Source organism: Felis catus, chromosome C1 (genome assembly GCF_018350175.1).
Source record: "Felis catus isolate Fca126 chromosome C1, F.catus_Fca126_mat1.0, whole genome shotgun sequence".
NCBI lineage: Eukaryota > Metazoa > Chordata > Mammalia > Carnivora > Felidae > Felis > Felis catus.
Genome location: NC_058375.1, coordinates 18,877,158 through 18,899,261, shown reverse-complemented (window position 1 = coordinate 18,899,261; position 22,104 = coordinate 18,877,158). Strand labels below are relative to the sequence as shown.

The 22,104-nt window shown below is 41.9% G+C and overlaps 2 protein-coding genes across 5 annotated transcripts in view; one reads left to right on the top strand and one right to left on the bottom strand.

Moving 5' to 3' along the window:
* Nucleotides 1-2,213, top strand: part of LOC101081236 (RH-like protein) — a 37,077-nt gene extending 34,864 nt beyond the window's left edge. Inside the window, exon 10 of the mRNA XM_003989668.5 lies at nucleotides 2,001-2,213. Within this exon, the coding sequence (XP_003989717.5) occupies nucleotides 2,001-2,027 (27 nt within the window). The 3' untranslated portion in view covers nucleotides 2,028-2,213. The remainder of the gene's footprint in view (nucleotides 1-2,000) is intronic.
* On the bottom strand, nucleotides 1,024-22,080 carry TMEM50A (transmembrane protein 50A). 4 transcript variants are annotated; one of them, XR_006584010.1, is made up of 8 exons: nucleotides 21,922-22,080; nucleotides 20,268-20,372; nucleotides 17,940-18,052; nucleotides 15,201-15,268; nucleotides 13,326-13,418; nucleotides 9,909-9,969; nucleotides 4,232-4,447; nucleotides 1,024-1,343 (listed from the first exon to the last, which is right to left on the bottom strand). XR_006584010.1 is itself a non-coding variant. In XM_003989667.6 (7 exons), the coding sequence occupies exons 2-7, from the start codon at nucleotides 20,358-20,360 to the stop codon at nucleotides 4,402-4,404; spliced, it is 474 nt and encodes a 157-aa protein (XP_003989716.1). In that variant the 5' UTR covers nucleotides 20,361-20,372; nucleotides 21,922-22,080; the 3' UTR covers nucleotides 3,979-4,401. The 4 variants fall into 4 exon arrangements, 2 of the variants coding, with proteins under 2 accessions (XP_003989716.1, XP_006934472.1); XR_006584011.1 differs by lacking the exon at nucleotides 1,024-1,343 and adding an exon at nucleotides 2,781-3,123; XM_003989667.6 differs by lacking the exon at nucleotides 1,024-1,343 and having other exon boundaries at nucleotides 3,979-4,447.
* Nucleotides 22,081-22,104: the final 24 nt, after the last annotated feature.

Sequence of the window (22,104 nt, the reverse complement as noted above, 5' to 3'; positions counted from 1 at the left end):
GTATCACCTGATCTGTGACAGAGCTCTTGGGTGGAGAGCCAGGGAGACGAATCTAAACAAAATACAGTTCTAAGTCTCAAGAAACTGCATATACTAATCCCCTGTCTTCCTGTAGATGACAATAATCCTAACTCAGATACTGATTTACAAAAATTCAGTTCATAACACAAGATTTCATGTGGTTTGTGCCTTCACTAAGAGAGTAAATTCCTTCCTTCAACTTTTAATTTCAATAACCCATGGATTTTATTTTGTGCTTTCCAAAGCACAAGGACTCACTGGCATCCACTTATTCAAATTAATCCCACAGTTAACCTTTCTGCAGAAAATAGCTTTGTTGGGAGTCTGCCGCAGGCAAGCCCCTGTTCTGGGTACCGTGGGGGAGGAGGGCATCTCAGAGAAACTAGGGCTTTCACCCCTTGGAGAGGCTGGGTCTTTCTAGGTGCATAGCTCTGTTCAGAACGGAGGACGTGGTCCTGGCAGTAGCTGCTGGAAGGAGAGGAGGGTAGGATCCTGAGTCTGGGGAGGTCAGGGAAGATGGAGCTTGGAGTTGTGTTGGATTTGGGTGAGTGACAGGAAGTGAAAGACATTGCAAGCAAGGGGAACAGGAGAAGCATGAGGCCATCTGGCTCAGCAGAGAGTTGGTGAAGGGAAGGATGAAAGGTAGGCTAGAGCCACTTGACTTACCCTTCAGGCAGCTGGAAGCTCCCAGAAGTTTCGGTGGGGAAATGGTACAGATAACGTTTGAGAGTCGAGTAAAGTTAAGTTTAAGCTTGTAGAATGGATTCTGAAACGAGTCAAGTATGCTGAAGATCATCCACTGGCTTCTGAACAAGTATTTGCAGCTTATTTTTAACACGATTTCATTGCCAAGAAATACAAACACCACCACTGATTTAGCATGAAAATACCTCAGAATGTGTTACGAGTTCCTCCTGCTGTTTTGTAAAATTCTCGAAACCTAGCCTTGTCGCACGGGTATCACCCCAGCTTCCGATTAAAATAAATGTTCTAGACACGCAGTAAGGATCCAACAAATGCTTGTTCAACAAAAATGAGGAGAGGCGGTTTTTAGAGCAAAGTAGGAAAACAGATTAGGAGCCTGCCAACTGACTCCTCTCCTCCTGGAGAGGCCCCTGAAAAAGAGCATTGTTCTGGAAGGTGGATCTGAATTCAAGTCCTAGCTCCCCCAGTGGCAGGCTGGTGCCTTCAGGCAAGTCACTTTCCTTTTCTGGGGCTGTTTCTTCGTTTGTAAAATGGGCTCAAATTCCACATTCTGGAGGCAGATCTGGGTTCCACCACCTCTTGTCCTGGGGTCTCTCCGAGCTTCAGTGCCCCCATCTCTGAAATGGACAGAGTGATAGCAGTATCTCACTAGGTTGTTGTAGGATTTAAAGGAGATACTGTGTGGGAAACGACAGCACACGGATCCATAAAAAAACGCCCCATAAATGTTAGCTCCTCGGATTTCCAGTTCTAGAATTCTGTGATCCAGGTTACTCAACACGCAGTGATGTCTGGTGGGCGTGACACAGCACAACCAAACAACTTGGTATTTTCAGCTTGCAGAAGAGAACACCCAAAGGGGACCTAAAGACAATCTTCAAATACTTCAAAGACTGTCATGGAGAAAAAGAAAACGATGTTCTTCTATGCTTCTCCAAAGAATTTAAGTAGGCCCAGTGGGCAATGCTGTGTAAATGCCGAACAAGTTGAACTTGTCTGCAAAACGGAACGAATTGCTTTGTACGGTAGTGTGTCCTCCATCACTGGAGACATTCAAACAAGAGCCGATCACCGTGTATCCACGACTTGTGCAAAGAGCTCTGAGAATGAAGGTCTATCGAAGAGCTCTTCCAATTCAGATTTTATGAAAGACCTTCTAAGATCTTTGTGATGAGACAGCATTTTGGTCCAAATAGAAGTTTCCAAAGACCAGACTCAGTATGTGTCCACATTTCAAAAGTCTAAGGGCTCATCTGTTTGCTTTGCTTTTACAGTTTCCTCATTTGGCTGTTGGATTTTAAGCAAAAGCATACAAGAAGCAGAAGTCCTGTCTGAAATCGAGACCACCTCCTTTCATGGTTATTCACCCTTTTTGTGTGTACAACAGACACTCTTTACAGTGAAGTCTCCCTAATTACATACAACGAGACAAGGTCAGAGATAAATGCGATATTTAAAAAAAGATTAAACATTTGTTTCAATGGTCATTTCGTAATAGCTTAAAATAAATGTTTGGTTTCCTTTTTTTTTTTTTAATTTAACGTTTATTTATTTTTGAGAGAGTGAGACAGAGTGTGAGTGGGGGGAGGGCCAGAGAGAGGGAGACACAGAATCGGAAGCAGGCTCCGGGCTCTGAGCTGTCCGCACAGAGCCCGACGCGGGGCTCGAACTCATGGACCACGAGATCATGACCTGAGCTGAAGTCGGACGCCCAACCGACTGAGCCACCCAGGCGCCCCTAAATGTTTGGTTTCCTTAAAGATGATGCTATCAATATTTTCTTGGGTGCAGACACATAATTAAGATATTGGTTCAACTTTTTGTTTTAAACATACACATTTAACTTTATTTCATTGGTTTAATTTTTTAACGTTTATTTATTTTGAAAAAGAGAGCATGTGCACATGTGTGAGGTGGGGAGGGGCGGAGTGAGAGGGAAAGAGAATCCCAAGCAAGCAGGCTCTGTGCTGTCAGCACAGAGCCTGACACAGGGCTTTATCTCCTGAGCTATGAGCTCATGACCCAAGTCAAAAATCAAGAGTCGGACGCTCAACTGACTGAAGCACCCAGGCGTCCCAGTATTGGGTTCAATTTTATTGACAATTCTTAAGATTCTTTCTCATGCTCAACAAAGTGTGTTGTGCTACCCAGTGAACTCTTGTCTATATCAGCAGAGCAGATGATATAAAACAGGGAAAAATTAAGAATTCACTTATATTTAGTCCTATAATGTGGACACTGTGTTTCTATTCCAGCAGTTTCACAAAGTAGTTCTTATTCCCCAAGCACAGGGGAAGATGTTGTGGTCCATTGTGGAGGTACACCGACTCAAGATTTCAAAACTAGTTCTATGTACGGCCTTGAGAAATTTAAGTTTCCACCATCTGGTTCCTCCATCTGTAAAAAGAGAAGGTGGACCTTCAACCTCTAAGGTGCCCTCCAGTTCTCTAAAAACCCACCGTGAATGATTGGCTGTGGGATGGCAAAAATACGGCCATTTCTTTGAGTGTGTGTGGATGCCCAGGCAATATTCCAGACCATATGTGCTAGAAGACCACATGGCTGGTAGGGAAAAGAGTACCACAAATTTAAATCATCTAAGAGGTATTTTGTGTTTCACGAAGGGCTAACTGCAGCAAGTTTTATGAAAGAAAACATTTCGAGCTGTAGTTCTGAAGAACACGGATCCCATAGTTATCTTTAGATTTATCCCATAGTAAATCTTTAAAAAAAGATTCCCATTTTGCCAAGATTCAGGAAGAGCCTGACAGATAACAGGGTTCCAAAGAGAAACAGACTACGAGAATTCACGGTAGTTAATGTTTGTAATTATAATTGACCTTGCTGGGTCTGTCTTGAGGTTGGTGGTTCAGTACAGAGATACGATGAAACTTGGAATCCAAATGACTGTCAAACCAACAACATAAAATCCTGTCGCCAGAGTAAAGCCTAGCGTCAAGTCTCTATCCTCTTCCTCTTTCCTTCGATGGTGGATGCGAACTGACTGTCGGCGTCCCGCCAGGACCATGTGTCATTGCTGAGTGACTGCCAACCCCTGCCTCCCCCATCAGTGGTACTGAAGGGACACTTCTGAGCAGCCTCGTGGCTGAAATCAGGAGCTTCTCCTCCAACAGGTTCACTCCCCCTTGGGAGACCCTCAGTGGCTACTGACACTGAAATGTTTGCAGAATTTTGGGCAAAACTGTAGAAACCAAACACAAAGTATAGCAAGAAAGAATTCTGGCCACCGTGTAGATTTAAAAACATGAAAATGTTTATACCTTACTTAACATCTGACACAGAAGAAGCCACATTTACACAGACACATTAAATCTTCAGAGCACTTGAATCACAGTTTTGGACCTTAGATATGACAAATGCTCATATGAGATGTATCCGTAATTTCTTCTGTAATTGATTTTTACAAGTTATACCATGATAAGACTTAATTAAAGTTACTCATGTGGCATATTTTCAACATTTTATAAGTAAATCCAATGCTTACCACAATCGATTTGTGTTGCTTACACAGGAAGTTCTCATGGTTTTAGTATTACACAAATTGAAGCTGAGACCACACTCAAAAATGAGCTTAGAAAATGGCATTACAAAAAACTGGGAGTGAGAAGTAAAAAACCCATGCAGGGCTGCTGCGCAGAAGTAAATCGGAGGTTTTCACTGCCATAAGTCTTCAGTGCGGCCAAACTTAAAAACCAGTCCCCTGCAAATGAAATCAGAAACATCACACCTAGTTGAGTTTGGGGCTAAAATGAGTATGTGAGATTTGGAAAATGGTGGGAAACTGGCAACAAAGACTTGACGAGTTGTATGAAAAAAGCCACGGAATGTATCAGAATAGACACCGATCATGTGCGGTTACCCACCAACTCCACCACCGCCTTAGCTTCCAGGGGCTGAAGACGTATGTCACCCTTAAAAAGTTAACCAGAGTTTGGTATCATATTCATTCCACAAACCTTTCTTGAGTGTAGACGTGTTAGATGCTAGGGCTACAAAGATGAGTAAGATACAGGGTCCCTGCCCTCAAGTTGTTCACGTTCTTGATGACACAGCGTGGTAATGGCGAGAGAGGTGAGGAAGGGGGAGGAGGTATTTATACCACATGTTGAGGGAGCACAGAAGCCTATAGAATTTATTCGGCCTGAATGTGTTAGAAAAGGAGTTACAGGGGCAGTAATATTGGAGATGGGCTTTGAGGGGCAAGCAGGAGTCTGAATGGGAGATTTGCAGGGACAGAAGCTAGTTTGATGAAGGAAGAGGTTTCAGGAGAGGAAACAGTAGATCAAAAGGCAAAGAGGAAGAAAAGACCACGGGGCCTCGGGAAGAGCCCAGGAGGAAAAGCCCAGGGGACTGTGGCGTCAGGAACACGCACACACAGAACGTACGATCCAGGGCTTGGGGCGGAGCTATCTACAGCTCTCTTCAAGGTTTCAACTTAAGAGGGGCAAGAGGGCTAGTACACACATAAGAAGACACCTGTCTAGGTCTAGATCTGCAGATACACATAAAGGTGTCTGAGGTGCAGAACAGGAAGAGTCCAGTACAGCTAGATTAGAGCTTCAGGGGTAAGAAAGAGAGGGAATGGAGGTGGCCAGGATTTGGTAAGCCAATTGACCAGGGTGGCAAACTGCCCACAGGGGCTTTCCGAGTCTTAAGTGAGTCAAGAGGGCAGTGCCAGCCTGTGCGCTCTACTCCAGGGGGCAACTGACCCCCCTCTCGGCCGATTTCTGAAATGCAGTTATGCTGAGCTGCGTCCCCTACTCGAAAGGAACAACTATTCGCCTCCAGCTGATGGTTGCCATGCGAGGCTCAGGATCGTCAGATCTTCCAGTTTTTGAAGAAAAGCCAAAAATTCAGATTTTGAGGTAAAAATCTCTTGATTCTGAACCGTCGGCTCAATAAAACAGAAAATACCGTACAGGATAAACAAGACAGAACTGTGGACAGAATCTTGCGGGATGGCCGCTAGTGTTGAGTTCTTCTGGAGACAGCTCCAAGTTTTGAAAAATTTTAACAAGGGAAATGACAGGATTAGAGCCATGTTTTTAGAAGGAAAAGTGACACAGGAAAACTGGATTCAAGGGAGGAACCAATCAGGGATGTGAACTGCTCAGGACGGGATGGTGGTGACCGAACAGGAGAAATGGACAACAAGGGAACAAGTGTAAGACAATTCAGAGGCAGGTTCACTGGGCCTTGGATGTGGGGGGCCAGCGTGAGGGCGAAACTGAAGACGGAAGCAGACGCCAGTGGCATATGGAGGTTTTCATTTTGTTTTCTCATCTGTTTCCCAGTTACCAGTGTATACTTAAGGTTAAGCCTACAATCCTAATGATCAGTTTACCCTTAGAAAAATAAACACTTGAGCGTCTTTTGATGAAAACAAAAATGCAACCAGGAAACGGTCTATACACTCTCGCAAGTATGTTAATTTCTCTTTATAAAGGATTTCCTAAATGCTCCAAAAAGTGATCTGGTCTCTATCTTCTGGTTAGGATGAGGGAGGCCTCCACCCTCCAGAGAGCCTGAATGCGACACACTTCAGAATACTACCCAACAGATGTAAATTGTAATCTGAAGAGTTTCTTGGGCAAAAGCCAGTCCCTCCTACACTGTCAGATGGTCACCTTTGGTACTGACATCTGTGTCTGATTTCTGAAACCGTAATTTCTCAGCTGTTGCCGAGTATTGTTCTGTCACGAATCAGAGTGGTAGGCAATCAGCTACAACTATCCTAGTAGCAGTGCCTATTTGCTGAATTTGACTTCACTTTGCTTATAGTATTTTCAAAAACCTGAATTCCTTTTTAGACCTAATAGGGACAACAGGACCAAATGAGAAACTAACCAAACTTGTTGCATATAAAAGGAATTTATCGTAATTTGGGACGAGTCCATGACTGGTTTCCGAGGTTTTGTGACATATGAAACCTGCTGTATGAACTTAGTGTTTCTTCTCTCATTGGAAGAGATACACATTTCCCGAAAATCTTCCCCCTCAATCCTCTGTTCCTCCGTGCTGTGACAGAGTGACTTCTCTGCCACAAGCAGCATCTCAGCGTGGAACCTGTTTCATCCTTTATCACTGCCAGAGTAAATAATGATTAAGAAGGCTGCTGTTTCCCCTCCCTGGCTGGTTCTCAGTAAATCCCCTCCCTAGGAAGCTTTTCTTACGCACCCTTAGGCTACCTTCCTTTGGCTGAAGTTGTGGGGTACTTAGTTCTCGGGGCACCTCTACCGCTGGGGACATACGGGAGTAGCGAGCTCAGGGTGCTTGGTCCTTCCTTACAGATGCCCAAGCCTCAGCACCGCAGCTTGAAATGACAAGAAATCCGAACTGTCAACGCTGTCTTTCTCATAAGCATGCTACACTACCCTACAAAATAACAAACGTCCTCAAATTTTATTTCATACGTTGAGGAATGAGGTTTACTCATGCTGCATTTTTGAAGTCTAGTGTTACACTCTAAAAAAAGGACGGGGGAGGAGGGAAACAGAACTAACACGAAACAACCGGTTGCGGACAGCAAAAGGAGAAAACGCCAACTGAATTCACCCCAGATTTCAAATGTCATCATCCCAGTAGCTGGAGCCTGAACTCGAGTCAGCCTCAGTTCTAGCCGGACGATCTCAGACAAGGAGCCTACCTTCTCTGTGCTTGTTCTCACATATAACATGGGGATGACGGGGTGTCCTCCAGAGCTGTGCCGGGGATTGGCTGAGAGCATACAGGTAAAACACTAAGAAAGGTGCCTCATGGGGCGCCTGGGTGGCTCAGTCGGTTGAGCGACCGACTTCGCCTCAGGTCATGATCTCACAGTCTGGGAGTTTGAGCCCCGCGTCGGGCTCTGTGCTGACAGCTCAGAGCCGGGAGCCTGCTTCGGATTCTGTGTCTCCCTCTCTCTCTCTTCCTCCCCCACTCATGCTCTGTCTCTGTCTCAGAAATAAACATTAAAAAAAAAGAAAAAAAAAAAAGAAAGGTGCCTCGTGCATAATAATTGCTCAATGAACTTTGGTCATTATTATTTTCCACATAAAATCAGTGGCTTAACTTTTTGTTATTGTTGTTTATTGTTTGTTTATTTTGTTATTGTTGTTATTATTGTATTGTTTTGTTATTGTTGTTGTTCTTTGGGTTTTCTCCACTAGTTTTATAAGAATGACCCAAAGATGTTGTGCCTCTTGCCACTCCTAAGTTCACACTTTTTTTTTTAAGGTTAATTTATTGAGGGGGGGGGGAAGGAGGGAGAACCAGCAGGGGAGGGGCAGGGAGAGGGGGACAGAGGATCCGAAGTGGGCTCTATGATGACAGCAGAGAGGGGCTCCAATCATGAACTGCGAGATCATGACCTGAGCTGAAGTCTGATTCTCAATGAACTGAGCCATTCAGGCGTCCCCAAGTTCACATTTGTCTTATTTCCAAACTGATTTTATAAAATTCCAAGAATTCCTGGTGAAGGAAGAAGTCTGAATATCACGGCTGAATGTTACTGAATGGCAGCAAGTAGATACGGGGCTTCGATTTCCCCTTTTGGGGGGGTGGGTAGGAAGGAGCAGAGAAGGAAAGTCTGACCGTGGACTGTCCTACAACATACAGTAGTGTTTGAACCTTTTTTGGATTAGGGACTTCTTGGAATATCTGGTGAAAGCCATAGATCTCTTCCCAGAAACAAGCTGAAACACCAGTGTCTTGCATACACAAATGTCTGGCGGTTCCCCATCTTCAGATCCCTACTCATGGTATGATGGTTAAGAATCCCTGATGCAGAAGACAAAGAGAAGCTGTGGTGGGGCTGGGGTTGGGGAGGCTAAGGCCAGGGAAAAGGGCAGACCCTTAGTTTCCCTAAAGAGTGAACATTGAAGAAGATTATTGATAAACGTATTAAGGTTTTTAGGGGATTTTTAAAAAAATTTATTAATGTTTATTTATTTTTGAGAGAGACAGAGACAGAATGCGAGTGGATTAGGGGCAGAGAGAGAGGGAGACATAGAATCTGAAGCAGGCTCCAGACTCCGAGCGGTCAGCACAGAACCCGACACAGGGCTCGAGCTCATGAGCTGTGAGATCATGACCTGAGCTGAAGTCAGTCACTCAACCGACTGAGCCACCCAGGTGTCCCTTTTCAGGGGATTTTTTAATCTTTTAATTTGTCATTGCATCAGAAGGATAAAGAATGTTAGGACTTCTCCACACCTCAAATCTCATGCATAAGTTCTAGTAACACCAAGGATAGAAAAAACTATAAAATGTACTCGGAAACAAAATTGTAAGGAGAAAGGGTTTTAAGCAGGCTTTCACTGAAAGCAACTGTTAGAGATACAGATTTAACATGAACATTGTCCTGATGAATGGATAAAGAAGATGTGGTATATATACATATACAATGGAGTATTACTCGGCAATCAAAAAGAATGAAATTTTGCCATTGGCAACTATGCAGATGGAACTGGAGGATATTATGCTAAGCGAAATGAGTCAGAGAAAGACAAATATCATGACTTCACTCACATGAGGACTTTAAGATACAAAACAGATAAACATAAGGTAAGGGAAGCAAAAATAATGTAAGAACAGAGAGGGAGACAAACCATAAGAGACTCTTAAATACAGAGAACAAACAGGGTTGCTGGAGGGGTGTTGGGTGGGGGGATGGGCTAAATGGGCAATGGGTTATTAAGGAGGGCACCTGTCAGGATGAGCACTGGGTGTTATATGGAAGTGATGAATCACTAAATTCTATTCTAAATTCTATTCTAAATTCTATTCTAAATTCTAATATATATATATATATATTTTTTTTATTGGAAAAAAAGAATGTAAACTCTCTTTTTAAAGAAAAGAAACATAGGCAAATAATAAAGAATAAAATAAAATGAACATAGTCAGTGTTACATAACTAAATCTACACAAAGCATAGTTCTTCATTAAAGGGGACATGGTTGCAGTTTAAAAAACCAGTGTATGTTCCCAAGGTTGGCAACGAACCAACTCATGTATTAAAATATCTTTCTCAGCCTCATTCTTCACATGTAATGACACAGCATGGGGGAGGGGCACTGGACAGGGTAAATTTAAGCAACTAAATATAGTAAGTGACTTAAAAGAAACAATTATAAAAAAAGAATTAAGAAAATAGGATGAAGAATGCAAAAGAAACTTACCCAAAAAAGATGAAGGCATTTTGGAAAAATACAGCAATTCCAGGATATACGATGGCTTTTTCTGTAAAAATAGTTGCAAACATTTAGTTTCTGATATACTGGTGAACAGCGGTTTTCCTGCCTTACATAATTAAATTTTCTAGTAACCATGGTTGGTTTGAATATTTATTAAATGATGTAATACGTGTGACAGAGTCTAGCACTGGTTTAGTAAGTGATTCCTTCAATTAACAAATATTTAGCAAGTGCATATTATGTTCAGCATCGTTATGCGCTGAGAATATGGCAGTAAATAAAACAGGCAAAATATTTTTCATCTTCATGAAGCTAAACAATGTAGAAAAGAAGGAGAAACAAATGAAGTGGGAAAAGGTAAGAGAAGTGTAGTGAATGATGCCATTTAAAAAAAAAGGTTTATTTTTTTTATTTTGAGAGGGAGAGAGCACATGAGTGGGGGAGGGGCAGAGGGAGAGGGAGAGAGAGAATCCCAAGCAGGCTCCCTGCTGTCCACACAGAGCCCGATGTGGGGCTTGATCCCACAAACTGTGAGATCACGAGTAGAGCCGAAATCAAGAGTTGGACACTTAACCAACTGAGCCACCCAGGTGCCCCCAGCTGCCCCTTGAATGATGGTATTTTCTACAGGTGGCCAGGAAGAGCTCGCAAGAAGGTGACACTGGCATAAGGTCAGGGAGGATGTGAGGGTAGGGACCATGCAGAAGCAGCAGAACAGAGGGCACAAACACCTGGAGGTGGGAACATACGGGCACATGAGAGGAATGGTCATGTGTGCAAAAGAGAGAAAAGCAGGAGACAGATCAGAAAAGTACGAAGGCGAACTGGGCGTGTGTGTGCGTGTGTGTGTGTGTGTGCGTGTGCGTGTGCGTGTGTGTGTGAAGATCCTGTAGAGCTCTGCAGTCATGGTGAGGGCTCTGGTTTTCGTTCTGAGGGAGATGAGAAGCCAATGGAGGGTCTGAGCAGAAAAGTAACATGAGCTGACATATTTTAAGAGGATTCCTCTGGCTGCTGTGCTGAGGGGATGGGAGAGTAAAAGGGTAACGGGAGAAACAGAGACCAAAGAGGAAGCTATTTCAGGAAGTCGGACGAGAGACTACAAGGGATTGAATGAGGGTGGCAGTAATGGAGATGGTAAAAAGTGGTGGGATTCGGGGGGCGCCTGGCCGGCTCAGTCAGTAGAGCGTGCAACTCTTCTTCTCGGGGTGGTGGGTTCAAGCCCTACACTGGGTGTAGAGATTAAAAAATAAAATCCATAAAAATAAAGTGGTGGGATTCAGGATATATTTTAACAGCAGAATCAATAGGATTTGCTGATGGACTGATGTGGGGTGAGAGAGAACAAGAGGTATCACCTTTGACAGGCCTTAATCACCCAGTTTTTGGCCTAAACATTTGGAGGCACAGAGTGGCCACTAGTGACTGCCAGGGGAACATTTGTTCCAATGTATCCCAGACTGAAGTTGAAATTCTCCTAAGTTTCTACTACTGGAGCCAAGGTGTGATGAATAGATAAATTATCCACTTTTTCTCAGAATAGTTTTAACTTAATCTGATTACCGTAACAGCTGGTTTGCATAGGCCTTCACTACTACAAGGCCACATTAAATATCCTGTATTAGTGGTAACAATGGCTCATAAAGATCCTACAGAAAGGCAACTTATAAAATTACACATCTCCTGATAATAATTCTCAAAGCATAACTTGACTCCAGAAGCCTTTAGGAAAAAAAAAATCACTAAAAACTCTAGGAGATAAACACTTTCCTACAAAAAGGGGCTCTGTACTAATAACAGCTATATCCAGGAAAGAAGAATTATAAATAATATTATTTACTTCTTTAGGCTCTTTTATGTTTTCAGTATTCTACAATAAACAAGTATTATGGAATTCAGATAAAAAAGTAACATTTTTGTTTTCAAAATACGGTGATAAAAGATTTTGCAGCAGCAAGAGAACTACTTAAGGTGTCATGTAAACTGCAGAAGCCTGTGTTCGAAACTTTATTTACAGTATGATTATAACTACACAAAAACACAAAAGAAGAGACCAAAGGAAATACACCAAAACATTTCAGAGCAGTACGTTATTATAGTCTGCTATAGTTGTTTTTTTTTTTCTTTTCTACATTTTTGGTAACATGGTTTGAGTAATAACTTACATGAGCAACAAAAAACATACCTATTTAAAAAAGACTATCATTCCTGTCTATAAGACTTAAAAGATCTTCCTAAAAATTCAGGAAACCCACGATTTTAATCCAAGAATTACATTCTGTTCAAAGAAATAAAGGGTTAAAATATGGGCTAGTTTAGATCTCTGCTGGTCCAGTTTTTGCAAATCATTAATACCATATTTTTACTGTGAGAAGCATAGTCAATTTTACCTGGAACATTAAGGGATTTTCGTATTTTTCCGGGGTCCCTCAAGGTGAAATTTCAACCAGGGATCTAAGAGCAGGCCTTTTCCTGTAGGCCTTGCTTTAAAGTGGCCTGATACTTGCACATTAAGTGCTCATTTACTTTCTATCTAGAAGGAGATGATGTCATAGTACCAGGGAGGCTAACCTCAATAAATTTTAATTATAGGATGTTAGAGCTTTGCATAGATATCACTCATCAAGTCAAAACTTGCCAAATAGCTTGAGAACATATATATTCTGCTTTTGAGGTTTTTGGAAGCCAACGAGAAGCAAGGTTTGGAGCTGTGTCCCATTACTTCTAGGCTCTATTCGAAGGAAAAAAAAAAAAAAAAAACAGAAGAAAGGAATACCAAAAACATACCAAACGAACAAAATACTGATAGGGTGAAGGGAGTTCCCAGGCATAAATGCTAGTAGCTGACCCATCTAGATAAAAAAAAAAAAAAAAAAAAGCTTTATTCTAAAATAACCTGGGGTGTCTGGGTGGCTCAGTCGGTTAAGCCTCCAACTTCAGCCAGGTCATGATCTTCTGGTTCACGAGTTCGAGCCCCACATTGGGCTCTCTGTTGTCAGGACAGAGCCCTCTTTGGATCCTCTGTATTTCTCTCTCTCTGCCCCTCCCCAGCTTGTTCTGTGTCTCTCTGTCTCTCTCTCTCTCAGAATAAATAAACTTACAAAAAAATAAATAAATAAAAATAAAAAAACCAACTTTTGAGGCACCTAGGTGGCTCAGTCGGTTAAGCGTCCAACTCTTGGTTTCGACTCAGGTCATGATCTTACATCTCATGGTCTGTGAGACTGAGCCCTGGGTCCGGCTCCAAGCTGACAACACAGAGCCTGCCTGGGATTCTCTCTCCCTTGCTCTCTGCCCCTCCCCCGTGCACGCTCACTCTCTCTCAAAATAAACAAATAAAATAACCAACTTTAATGCACAACTTCAGTAATCCACTGAAGTAAAATGTAACCTATTTTCTCTTACCTTTAGCAACATAACCTCCAAAGAGAATCCACATAGATGCAATCAGAGATCCAAAGGCCAGCATGAAACCAATGAACAGCCAGATGCGAGCACCTTAAAAGAAATAACATTTTACCAGAATTGTTTCTCATGTGGCAGCAGTCAGTTCAATCAACTTTTCAAAAGGAAAGCAAAAACCAAAACAGAAAAAATGTATCATTGCCATTTAAAATCTAAAATAAGAATGAAAGATGTGCTGAGTATCTTTCATCAGTGCAGACGTTGGCCTTCTTCCTGTTGGCTGGTCTGTATTCTAAGTGCCTATAATTAATCTCCTTAAATATGAATACTGAGAAAAACTCCTCAACCATCCTATAAAAATCTCACAAAATATGTTTCATATTTACAGGCTCATTCTCCATATATTTTTAGAAATTGTACTCCAAAATTTAGACTCCTCCAAGAGAACTTTGAGGCAATAACATGTGTATACTGAGCAAAAAATTCATATTCCGTGATAGATGAATAGGTAAGTCAGGCAGCAAAATAAATTCAAACTTACTGTGACTGGCGCTTAGGAAAGCTACATTAAAATTATGTTAATAGAGGAGGACAAACAAGGTTTAAATCACATTTATATAATATTTATGAAGATTTGCTATAAAATAAACAGCCCTTAGATGAACTGACATGACTTTAATTGGCACGAATACATTTTAGTAAAAACACTGCCCTCTTCCATACAGCAAAGCAAATAGAATGCTGTATTTAATTTCTGATTTCATCTCCAAAACATAAGAGCATTATGAAGATAATAAGCTGACAGTTTTAGATATGGTATTAAATACAACGGACTCTGGCCCCCCGAGCTGTGCTAGCTAACCAATGTTAGTCAGAGATGCGAGGGCCACATTCTAGTCCTGGCTCTAGCTATCACTGGCTTAGCAGTATCAGCGCTGGCCGCTAACATCTGTCTGTTCGTTTACAGTTCACAGTTATGGCAGGTCAGGGCTCCTGTATCTCTGCTACCTAAGTTCATCTGCAGAGACAGTGAACCAGAGAGTCTGAGAGTGTAGATCAGAGCTGACTCCTGCAGCTTCTCCTGTTTCATTAAAAAAAGAAAAAGAAAAAAAGTCACCTGAATTTTGCCTAAATGTATTTATTTGTAGGTTTCCTTTTTGTATGGATGTAATATTTTGTTTACCATTTAAATTGCTTACTAAATGTGCCCCCCATGTCTTTGCGTATACTGGACTCTCGAGGAAGCCGACCCACACACATGCTGTATTTGGCCTCCCTTGGGTGTGCGTGCGGCCCAGGAGTCTCAGTGGAGAGGGAAGGGAGTGGGTGAACCTAAGCACCAAAATTCTATTACTCTACTCCATTTTGCAAGATGCAAAGAGTTCTGCACGTTGGTTACACAATGATGTGAATGCATTCACGACTACTGAACTGTACACTTAAAAATGGTTAAGATGGTACAATTTATGTTGTGTATTTCAAAACACACCCCAAATACTATGATTCTAAACTATTTCAAAAATGCCAATCCAATCAAGTGAGGCTGGCAAAAAAGAGAAGAAAATAACTTATATGGTATAGCTTAAAGTACCAGAAGTTCTATTTTGCACATGGATTCTTTTATTAGCTATTGTCTTTTACCGTCCGCGGTACATATTATTGCATGGGGTTATATACTCAAGACTATGTACACTATACTATACAGCCGACTTCGATTAAATGTGACTTGTACCTTATGCCTTGAAACCTATAGCCTCTGTTCTAGACAGGCCTCCATCCTATTTCTGATGTGAAGGGGTTAGACGAGTGGTCCTTCCATGTAGAATTCTCACTTTTAAGGATGTATACGGTAAGATGTCGTTTACACCTATTTACCTGTTTGACCCAGGCAACCTTCACTGTAACTATCACCTCGGACTTGTCCATTTGATACTGCATTAATCCTGTGTGAATAAAATAAAGCCAAGATATCACGGTCTTTGACTCCAAGAGGAAACTACCCACGACATCAAATCACCAGAGCCGATAAGCTAGAGTGCCTCAAATGCAAGGTGAGGCCTCATGAGTCTTGAGTAATGGGCTCACGTAAACTTAAGCAAGTCCCTTGAAGCAGATACCGTCTAAGCAGTGGTGACAGCCGCCAGACCAGCAGAATTAACATCACCCGGGAACTGATTACAGAGAAAATTCCCCAGCCCCACCCTAGACTTACTGAGGCAGAAACTCTGGGCAAGGGGCCCAGCAATTTGAGTTTTCACAAGTCCTTCAGGTGATTCTGACGCTCACTAACATTTGAGAGTGACATTTTCAAAATTATGTCTCATTTGTTAAAGTTTGAGAGTGAAATCCTCAAAATGATCTTGCTAAGATGGAACCATCTTTAGCTTTGGATCTATCTAGCTTTCCATTTATGCAAACGCCACCTGTAACATGCATGCTGACAAAACAGAGAGGGCGTGGTCCCTAGACAACCCCAAAGTACTGAAAATTGGCTTAGGAATGAGGGGTTTTTTCGGTGATAATTCTGTAGTAAGGTCCAATGTTTGGAGAAATAATTATACTTCAAGCAAAACAACAGCTTTTTGCTCTGAAGACATTATCAAAGGGATTCAAGTGGTAAAATGTTGGGGTTTTTTTAGCCCGATACACGTTCCAAACAGGAAATCTTTCGTTAACTTTCACAGAGAACCACTCTAAATCGAGATAACCTGGCTTTCTTTAGAAGTAATTGTTCAAAAATTTAAACATCACAGGACAATGTTAACAATATATCAAGTTAAGAAGTTATAAAATTTTATACACACTATTATCTGTGTGTATATCTATATATCTCTCCACTCGTGCGTGCGTGTGTGTGTGTGTGTGTGTGTGTGTGTGTGTGTGTGTCTACCACTAGAATGTAAGCTTCATGAGGGCAAGGACTGTGTCTACCTTGTTTCCCATTTTTATTCTCAGTGCCTGGCACAGGGCTTGGCACATAGCAGGTGCCCAATAAATGTGTTGACTATGTGAACCCTAATTTTTTAAATAATAATATGAAGTCATAATTATTCATTCAAATCTAAGTTTTAGAATGATCAAAATACTCATAATTATGTTCAGTGATCTCTATTATCAACCACATTATCTGGTACACAAAATAAATACATTTTAAAACAAGCATAGGGTTTTTTTTAATAAAAATTTTTAAAAATGTTTTACTTATTTTTTAGAGAGGAAAAGAGAGAGAGAGAGAGAGAGCGCACAAGCAGGTGAGGGACAGAAAAAGAGAGGGAGAATCTGAAGCAGGCTCCAGGCTCTGAGCTGTCAGCACAGAGCCCAACGGGGGGCTCGAACCTACCAACCATGAGATCGTGACCTGAGCCAAAGTTGGACGCTTAACCTATTGAGACACCCAGGCGCCCCAAACAAGCTTAGTGTTTTTTAAAAATGCAGATGTTCTTGGGTTAGTGGTACTTTGCTCTTGATTTTCTCCTTGCTGAGCCATCTCAATAAACTTTCTAGCCCTCTGTCAAACAGTCACGCCCCTGCCATGTCAGTCTCCACTATCAGGCACATTCTGAAATGAACAATCTCCATTTGCTCTCTGGCATTACTAATTTCACATATAATCTCAAACTTACACAAAAGATGTCAAGTACAGTTCAAGTAAATTTTGAAAGTTGCCAACCTGATGCCCCATCACCCTAGAAATGTGTATGTGTTTCCTACAAACAAGACAGTTTCAGAGAACAATACAAGCCTCGAAACTGGGATACTAACAATGACGCATTACCACCATCTAATCTTCAGACGTCATTCAAGTTCCCCAGTTGGCCCAATAATGCTCTTAACAGCAAAAGAGCAGAATCATGAAACACATTTCGTTCTCATGCCTCTTTAGTCTCCTCAGTTTTCTCTGGCTTTTATGACCTTGACCCTTTACTCCAGCCATCCTGGTCTCCTTGCCATGGAGCCTCTTTCCTTGCTATTCCATAGGACTGGAATGATCCTCTCTCATATAGCCCCACAATCACCTCCTTCATTTCTTCAAGCCTTTCCTATGCAAGCGCCTTCTTCATAAGGCCTTCCTTGACTCTACTGAAAATTTCTGTACCCTTGCTGACATCTATCTGCCTTCTCTGTAGCACTTCCTGGTATCTCACAGGCTATGTATACAATTTATTTCTCCTTGGTTACTCTCTGCCTCGCTCATTTGAGTATAAATTCCATAAGTGCATGGATTTCCTCCTGTTTTATTCACTGCTGTATTTCCTATACCTAGAGCAGAGCCTAGAACACAAAAGCTTAAAGAATATTTGTTGGCTGAGTGAATAAACAAACGCTTAGACAAAGGACACGGTTTCTGACCTAAACGTAAAGTCACAAACATCAGCAGTACAGAAGGAAGAGGAGAGAGGAGAGAAGCTGGGGGTGGCAGTGGAAGAGGAGAGGTGGAAGGGAGAAGAGGAAAGAGAACGGTTGTTTTTCTTTGTAAGTCCTCCTCTGCGAGTTGACTTTTAATCCATGTCCAATACGTTGATGACATTTAAAAATCTGAACTCTACTCGACTACATGTAAGACGTTTTTATTTTGTGGCGATCTACATAAGTAGCGTGGACAGTGACACTTACATGAGGAAGGCTATGGTTGCTATGACACCACAGGCGTGGTACGAGTGGTTGAATTCTTCCATGGTGGGGTAAATGACAGCTGCATCTATGATAATCCACCAGCCTGTAAAAAACTAAAGCAGACACGCACAAAAAAATGTGACACTAGTGAGAAATTACAGTAACTTCCTATCTTACTAGCTAAAAAGAAAGCAAAGTATCTAAGAGACCCCTTCGGATGAATTTCAAAATTTTCTTAAAGGTTCCGGCAGTTTCTCGCATATAATGTGCACGTGGCTTAACTCCTGAGGAAATATTTGATACCCTTAAGTCGGCCAGCAATTACCACGTAACACGAACTTCTTTTCTAAGCCCACTTTGGTCATTATTTTATATTGTTGTAATAAAGTCTGTCATCTTATCGTGTGAACTGGAAATAAACTGTGATAATCTCATGGCAGGAGAAAGGAAAAAAGTGATTCACATGCCAATCGACAGAAGGAGTGGCTTGTGGCTGATGTTATAAGCTTCCAGAAAGATGTTATCACCGAAGACAAAAAAAAATTATTCAAAACAATACGGGGAACAGTGATTGTTGGCAGCATTTGAGCCGTCCTCTTGGTGTCGTGAGATAGGTAAGGGCCCCGCAGTTCGCTTTTCCTTTTGATGCATTATAATGCGGTGTATGGATGCTTTTACGTGTGAGGTTAAATTCAATTTAAACACGAAGTTATCATTTATCTTAATTGAATTTGGTTCTGGATATTATCCGGGGCCGATACATAAGGAAAAACATTAAAACTACACAAATATTAGCTAGCCACAAACTTAGGAGTAAAATATTAACCAAATTCTGGTAAGTAACTGAGAAGGTTTTGAAAATAACACCGTACCCTACCCCCATTCCCAGTCATGACCCAGTTAGCTCTGGGAACTGACATCTTCTGGCAATTCTTTAAAAATAACTAATTTAGGCTAATCAAATTATTTTTATCAGGTTACAGACAGCTCCATACTCTATTAATGACATTTTTACCGGCTAGCCGGAGTACCTCTTTCATTTTTCTTTTTTTTAATTTTTTTTTTCAACGTTTTTTATTTATTTTTGGGACAGAGCGAGACAGAGCATGAACGGGGGAGGGGCAGAGAGAGAGGGAGACACAGAATCGGAAGCAGGCTCCAGGCTCTGAGCCATCAGCCCAGAGCCCGAAGCGGGGCTCGAACCCACCGACCGCGAGATCGTGAGATCCTGATCTGGCTGAAGTCGGAGGCTTAACCGACTGCGCCACCCAGGCGCCCCACCTCTTTCATTTTTCTACCCTCATCTCAATGCTTTTATTCAAGATATTTTCTTCGTAAACTAAAATGTAAAGTTTTTTTTTTTTTTTGGATGTTTGTAAGAGCAGAATTTCTACAGTTTTTTTTTTGTTTTTTTTTTTTTAAGATTTTATTTTTAAGTAATCTCTACGCCCAACGTGAGGCTTGAACTCACAACCCCGAGATCAAGAATCCCATGCTCTATGGACTAAGCCAGCCAGGTGCCCCTCTACAGTAGTTTTATACTTTACTGTTACTTTGGAAAAATATAGGGTAATCATTTTTCATAAATTATAAATGTCACAGACGAGGCAAAGAGGAGATATTTGAACTCGGATTTTCTTTTTTCAAGATTTATTTTTAAGTAATCTTAACACCCAGTGTGGGGCCTGAATTTAAACCCTGAGACCAACAGTCACATGCTCCACTGACTGAGCCAGCCAGGAGTCCCTAAACTTAGATTTTTGTTTGTTTATTTAAAATCCATTATTTAGAGCACATGACCCCATAAGAGCATAAAACACAAATATCAGATGCCTTGAGGGATTTGCAATGTCAATAAAAATTTTACACTATAGATTACTTCTCGGCAATACACTTTAATGAGTTTCCTGTTTGGTTTTTGTTTTTCAATGAGATTGAGAAGAAAGTTAACTCTGGATTATGAAAAAGTGCAACCATCTCTCTCCACTGGTTCTGACCTGTTTCTTTCTTAAACACTTTCTGGTTACTTAATGTACTGACAAAAAAGAGGCATTATTCATATAATGAAATAAATGTAGAAACCTTTACTGTCTTATATACCATGCATTTAAAGAAAACCAACCATTCTACTAATCACTATCAAACCATAAGGTCAACTCTTAAAATGGAATAACTCAACCCCCGCATAAACAAACCATCAACATTTGTTAAAACAAATTTAGTGGTCAAAGAGAAAATAAATAGTACATATTTAAAAACCTCATACAGAATTCAAAACACATAAAAACAAACAAAATAACGAATGGCCAAATTACCAATGACACTTACTAGAACACCAGCAGCAATGGAAGCAATAGTATTGCGCTTTTCCCCCCAGTCAATGCATTCTGAGCATCTCAAGCCTTCTAGAAATCCAGACATTTTTTCAAGTCACTTAAAAAAACAAACAGAAAAATCAACTAAATAAAGTACTTCTATTTACTTGCTTCAAACATGACTTCTGTTCCTAGAAGATAATTAACAGTTCAGGGGTAACTGAATAAAAGTGAAAGACTTTATTTTGGCTACATATACTTCTTCAGAATATTTAATTTTTGATGAATTTCCACATCAAAACTTTGGAAGGCAAAATTTAGATTCATTTAGCTTATTATTTTTTTAATTTAAAAGACGGTTTTGGTATATTTAAGAACTAGGAACAAAGGTGGGTATCCAAATATTGAAAAAAATTTATAACGATGATTAATTTTAATTCCAAACTAAGTTATTATGTGATTTTAACATTTACAATCCAGGGGCACTAACATCATGGAGAGACAATGATAGACTTTGGCTGAGGTAAAGCATGCAGTTAGATGAAAAAATACTTGTATTAGTAATTTTCACATTTTATCATAGGACATGTGTTTCTACTCAGATTAAGAAGTTAAACACTGCCCTACGGGTCTTCTACTCACATCCCGTCCTTTCACTTCATTTTTTTTTCCTTCTCCAACCCTTTGTGTTAGTGTCACTTCCAGTAAAGAACACCAATTTCATTTTAATATCTGTTTCTGATTCTAACAGATGTTTTCCAGCCAAAAGAAAGCACAAAATTGAAGTTAATACTAATTCAGACGCGAAAACATCCGCTGTGATGAATCCCGACCTAACAAATTACATAAAACCATTCCTGCGAGCAGACCTAGGCAGACCTGGCCTAAAACCCATCCGGATTATCTCTATTTCAGAGCATGAAAAAGCCTGAATTACGTATAACTTGCTAATTACCAAGACACACCCAAACTCCTACCAGCGACTCTGAACCCGTCTGTTCAACTACTCTTGTAGCCAGCAATCCTGATTGTCCAAAAACATGACATTCTAAAAAAGAACAACGAGTCCAATCGTAACATCCCTTTTCAGCATTAAATATTAAAAACTGAGATTGTAACCAATACTGATATGTTTTTAAGACAAGCCCAGTTTTGACCATTCACCTTTGTTTTTCCCTGGGAGGAAGAGCAATCCAGTTTGTGTTAGTTTCGGTTCGTCTCAATGTCCCCGCCCCGAGCCCATCCGAGTCCACTTTTCTCAAGTTTATTACCGTCACACTGCCGCACAAACCCCGCCCCCAGGCTCGGGATTCTCGGTCCGCAGTGGACACGGGCTGGGAGGATGTGGGAACTCGTTCTAGCTCGGCCACCCCCTGCCGCGTGAACCCGCCGGTGACACTCCCTCTCGGGGGCTGTTTCTCCAACCCTAAAGGAGGGGACCGCGGGGACGCCGCAGGGACCCCGCGACGTCCCGGGGAGGGGCGCGGCCCGGCAGCCGGACGGAGGAAGCGTCCGGGAAGGGTCCAGGGAGGCACAACCCGAGCCCGCAGCCTCCCAGAGGGTGGAGGCGATGACTCGGTCGGCACCGGCCGGGCAGACGGGCCCGGGCCCGAGCCCTCTCCGGCCTGTGGCGGCGACCCCCTCCCCCACTCCCGCCCGGCACTTACGGCCAGCCCCGCCAGTGCAGTAAGTCCCGAGCCAGGTGTCACGCCGCGCGCGGCCGCCTCACTTTCCCCCAGTTTGCAGCCAAGAAAACAAAACAGCCAACCGCCGCCGGGTACCCGGATGAAGCAGCACCGCCCCCCGGGGCTCGGTCGCGCATGCGGAGACTGGGGCGGAGGGGGCGGCGC

Coding starts and splice junctions, on each gene's coding strand:
- TMEM50A (XM_003989667.6), bottom strand. CDS start 20,360: ATGTCTGGATTTCTAGAAGGCTTGAGATGCTCAGAATGCATTGACTGG. Junction 13,419..15,200: donor AGGTTGCCTGGGTCAAACAG/GTAAATAGGTGT, acceptor ATTTCTTTTAAG/GTGCTCGCATCTGGCTGTTC. Junction 9,970..13,325: donor TGGAGGTTATGTTGCTAAAG/GTAAGAGAAAAT, acceptor CTATTTTTACAG/AAAAAGCCATCGTATATCCT.